Raw genomic sequence first — 3528 nt, 5'->3', positions numbered from 1 at the left:
AGCACTACAGTGGTACCTCGGGTTAAGTACTTAATTCATTCCGGAGGTCTGTTCTTAACCTGAATGTGTTCTTAACCTGAAGCACCACTTTAGCTAATGGGGTCTCCTGCTGCTGCTGTGCCACCGGAGCACGATTTCTGTTCTCATCCTCAAGCAAAGTTCTTAACCTGAGTTATTTCTGGGTTAGCGGAGTCTGTAACCTGAAGCGTCTGTAACCTGAAGCGTATGTAACCCGAGGTACCACTGTACTGGGAGCAGATGTGCATTTTTTAAAAAAATATACATATTTTTAGTGAGTTTAACTAAAATTGCTACAGCTGACCCAACATGAAACAAACCTAAAAGAACCTACTATAATTTGAAACGAAGCAGATTATATACCTTCAGACTTGGAAAGGCACTCCTGATTTATATCTATGATTTCAGTCATGGTTTCCTAATCAAGGTTGTACTGTGAGTGAGCCATATTTTCCACTGAAATCAGCCCTTGAAGCTATCAATCTTTAATTAAGGTTGCTGAGAAACTTTTACCTTTCTGGTAAGAGGGACAAGTGGAGTGGAAATACATTTTTTTGCCTGTGCTCGAAAAACATTACCTAATGTCCACACACAAGCCACAAAAATCACATGCTTGCTTTTAAATATGGATATGCTCATTAAAGGTTTGGAGAGGTAGGTGAGGGGGGAGAGAGGGAAGAGCCATCTCCTTTTAGAAATAAGGCAGCTGCAAATCAAAGTGCTGTCTGAGCTAAAAGATATTGTGTGCGTTGTATACCCAAAGCTGAATTTTGCATACGAAAAATTTCCATCTTTTCTTCTTGGAGGAAATTGCTGGTTTCCCATAAGCAGCTGTGGGGAAACTTTGACCCTCCAGATGTTGATGAACTACAGCTCCAGCAAGCATAACCATTGACCACATTGTTCACCAACATCTGGAGGGCCAAAGATTCCCCACACCTGCCTTACAGCTGCCTAAAAACAACGCCCTAATATTTTTGCCTGTGCGAGAAACGTGTTCCACATGACAGAGACTTATCGATAAAGTTTTTGCATCCTTGGTTTTTAAGCCAGGGCATAATCAAATTGTCCTTTCTCTAGTCCGTTGAGGCCATCTGCCCAGGTAGAGGTTGGCATGCTCCTATAGGGGTCAAGGAGGATCCGGAAACACCGGACAATGAGGATTCCGAGGAAAATGAATAACAAAACGACAAAGACAAAGGTTGTTTTCTGTTCCAGGGTGATGCCGGTTTCTGCGGGAATGTTCCCAGAAGAGAAGAAGGCAGAGGTGAAGGGCTCACCATCCATTCTCCAGGAAAGAGGAACGAAGGAATTCCACAGTCTTCTTCTTTTCATCATCAGGGCATGGTAGGAATCATTTGCAGGTCCTTCATTACCTGAAACTGAAAAGATGAGAAACGAAAGTATAAGTAAGTCTGTCTTGAGTAGGATGTCAAGGCTCTGAAGATGCAAAGAGAGAAACATTTCTTTGTGACCCTAGATCAGGAAGAAATGCTCTCATACCAAGTCCTAGCAGATAGGTGTGATGGGTGACATTCCAGTCAGTTTATTTATTACTTTTTAAATTAAATTTGTATACTGTCCTATACCTGGAGGTCTCAGGGCATTTACAACATAAAATCACAATTTAAAAGCACCAAATACATAATAAAAGCAACTCAATAAACCCCCCATTGTTCTAGACAAGAGCAGCCAATCTGCCCACTTGTGTCCAACATAGCAATAACAATACAATTTATTCATGCTGCATCTTTTTAATATTACAGGGTGCATAAGGTAGGGTTGCTATATTTTAGAAAGTGAAAATCCGGACATGGACATTGGGAAGGGCTGCCATATGCCCAGGTTTTCCCAGACATTTTAAACCATTCTTGAAAATTCAGCCCAGACGCCATTGTTGACAGACGAATCCTGGCTACGTCTGGGAAATTCTGAACATATGGCAGCCCCGGCATAAGGAAAGATAGCAAAAGTTAATTCCACTGAAGTAACAAATGAGGTTTTGCAAAGGGCAAACTGGAAGTTAACTAAATTGGATACAGAGTTTATAGAAATACAAAATTGGTTAGGACTAATCCCGAACAATGTTTAGAGGTGACTTCCAAATGCATAAAAGGGATTGTGCTTGAACTTTGAGTCTGAAAGCAATTCCTTATTTGAGTTATTTGCTCAGAGTTCTTCTCACTCTGTAGTTCCTTGTCCAAAAATATATTTCTAAGAACCAAGGGAAGGGCTTGTATTATGGTGGTGCAATAAATCTGCCCCCCCACCCATTGTGAGAGCAGGGATCACTCGGATTCAGTCAAGTATATTTTGTTGTTTGGTTGGCCTTTTTTTGAAGATTTGGTGGAATTAACAGTGTTAGTAACGCAAAATGAAGAATGCCATAACTCCTGTTCTGAGTGTTTTAATAAACACCACTGGCCAGAGCAGCGTGGAATGTGGAAAATGGGAAACATCTGGCATCTATCTCCCTGGTTACTACTGGAAGCAGAGCTGGGCTTTTGATCCAACATGACCTTGTCTTATGCTTTTCTACAAATGGAGTAAGAAGCTGGGAAGATTGGGAACTAAAGTACAATGGGTCATAGCTGAGATATTAGGAAGTAGAGACCTGTGGGATAGGGTAGGGTAGAGAAATAATGGATAGAGAAATAATGGGGGTAGCTGGAAGATGGTATTCGACCAAAGTAAAGAGAGTACAGTGGTACCTCGAGTTATTGACTGGATCCATTCGGGAGGCCCGTCCATAATGTGAAAAACCCACAATTTGAAGCGCCATGTCTGTTCAGGCGTGCTGCACAACTTGGCCCTTCTGTGCATGCGCGAAGCGTGAATTAGTGCTTCTGCACATGCGCAAGCGGCGAAACCCGGAAGTAACCCATTCTGGAACTTCCAGGTTGCCACGGGACGCAAGATGAAAACACACAACCTGAAGCGGACGCAACATGAGGTATAACTGTACACTATACAAAGGAGGTGGGACGTGGGTGGCGCTGTGGGTAAAACCTCAGTGCCTAGGACTTGCCGATCGCATGGTCGGCGGTTCGAATCCCCGCGGCGGGGTGAGCTCCCGTCTTTCGGTCCCAGCTCCTGCCCACCTAGCAGTTCGAAAGCACCCTTAAGTGCAAGTAGATAAATAGGTACCGCTTTCTAGCGGGAAGGTAAATGGCGTTTCTATGTGCTGCGCTGGTGCTGGCTCGCCAGAGCAGCTTTGTCACACTGGCCACATGACCCGGAAGTGTCTCCGGACAGCGCTGGCCCCCGGCCTCTTAAGTGAGATGGGCGCACAACCCTAGAGTCGGACACGACTGGCCCGTACGGGCAGGGGTACCTTTACCTTTTATACAAAGGAGAGGATGCCTACAAGGGAGTAGGAGACCAAAAGTGTTCTGATGAACGGTTGGGGGACAGAGCTACATAGTGCTGTATAAAAAGGCATTAAAAGAGAAGCATCTAAAAAGAACACATGGAGTAAGAATGTGAGAAAAATATGCAGTGGCCTTTTGG

At 43.9% G+C, this 3528-nt stretch overlaps 1 protein-coding gene across 1 annotated transcript; it reads right to left on the bottom strand.

Annotated features, from left to right (window-relative positions):
* Positions 1-487: 487 nt before the first annotated feature.
* On the bottom strand, positions 488-1356 carry CTXN3 (cortexin 3; the record flags this gene model as incomplete). Its single annotated transcript, XM_083577245.1, has 1 exon — positions 488-1356. One exon carries the CDS (start codon positions 1354-1356, stop codon positions 1063-1065), a length of 294 nt encoding a protein of 97 aa, XP_083433371.1. The 3' UTR covers positions 488-1062.
* Positions 1357-3528: the final 2172 nt, after the last annotated feature.

This window comes from Podarcis filfolensis (genome assembly GCF_964270895.1).
Source record: "Podarcis filfolensis genome assembly, chromosome: 11".
NCBI classification, from domain to species: Eukaryota; Metazoa; Chordata; class Lepidosauria; order Squamata; family Lacertidae; genus Podarcis; species Podarcis filfolensis.
The sequence above is the reverse complement of the archived record's forward strand: the minus strand, read 5'-3'. Positions and strand labels throughout refer to the sequence as shown.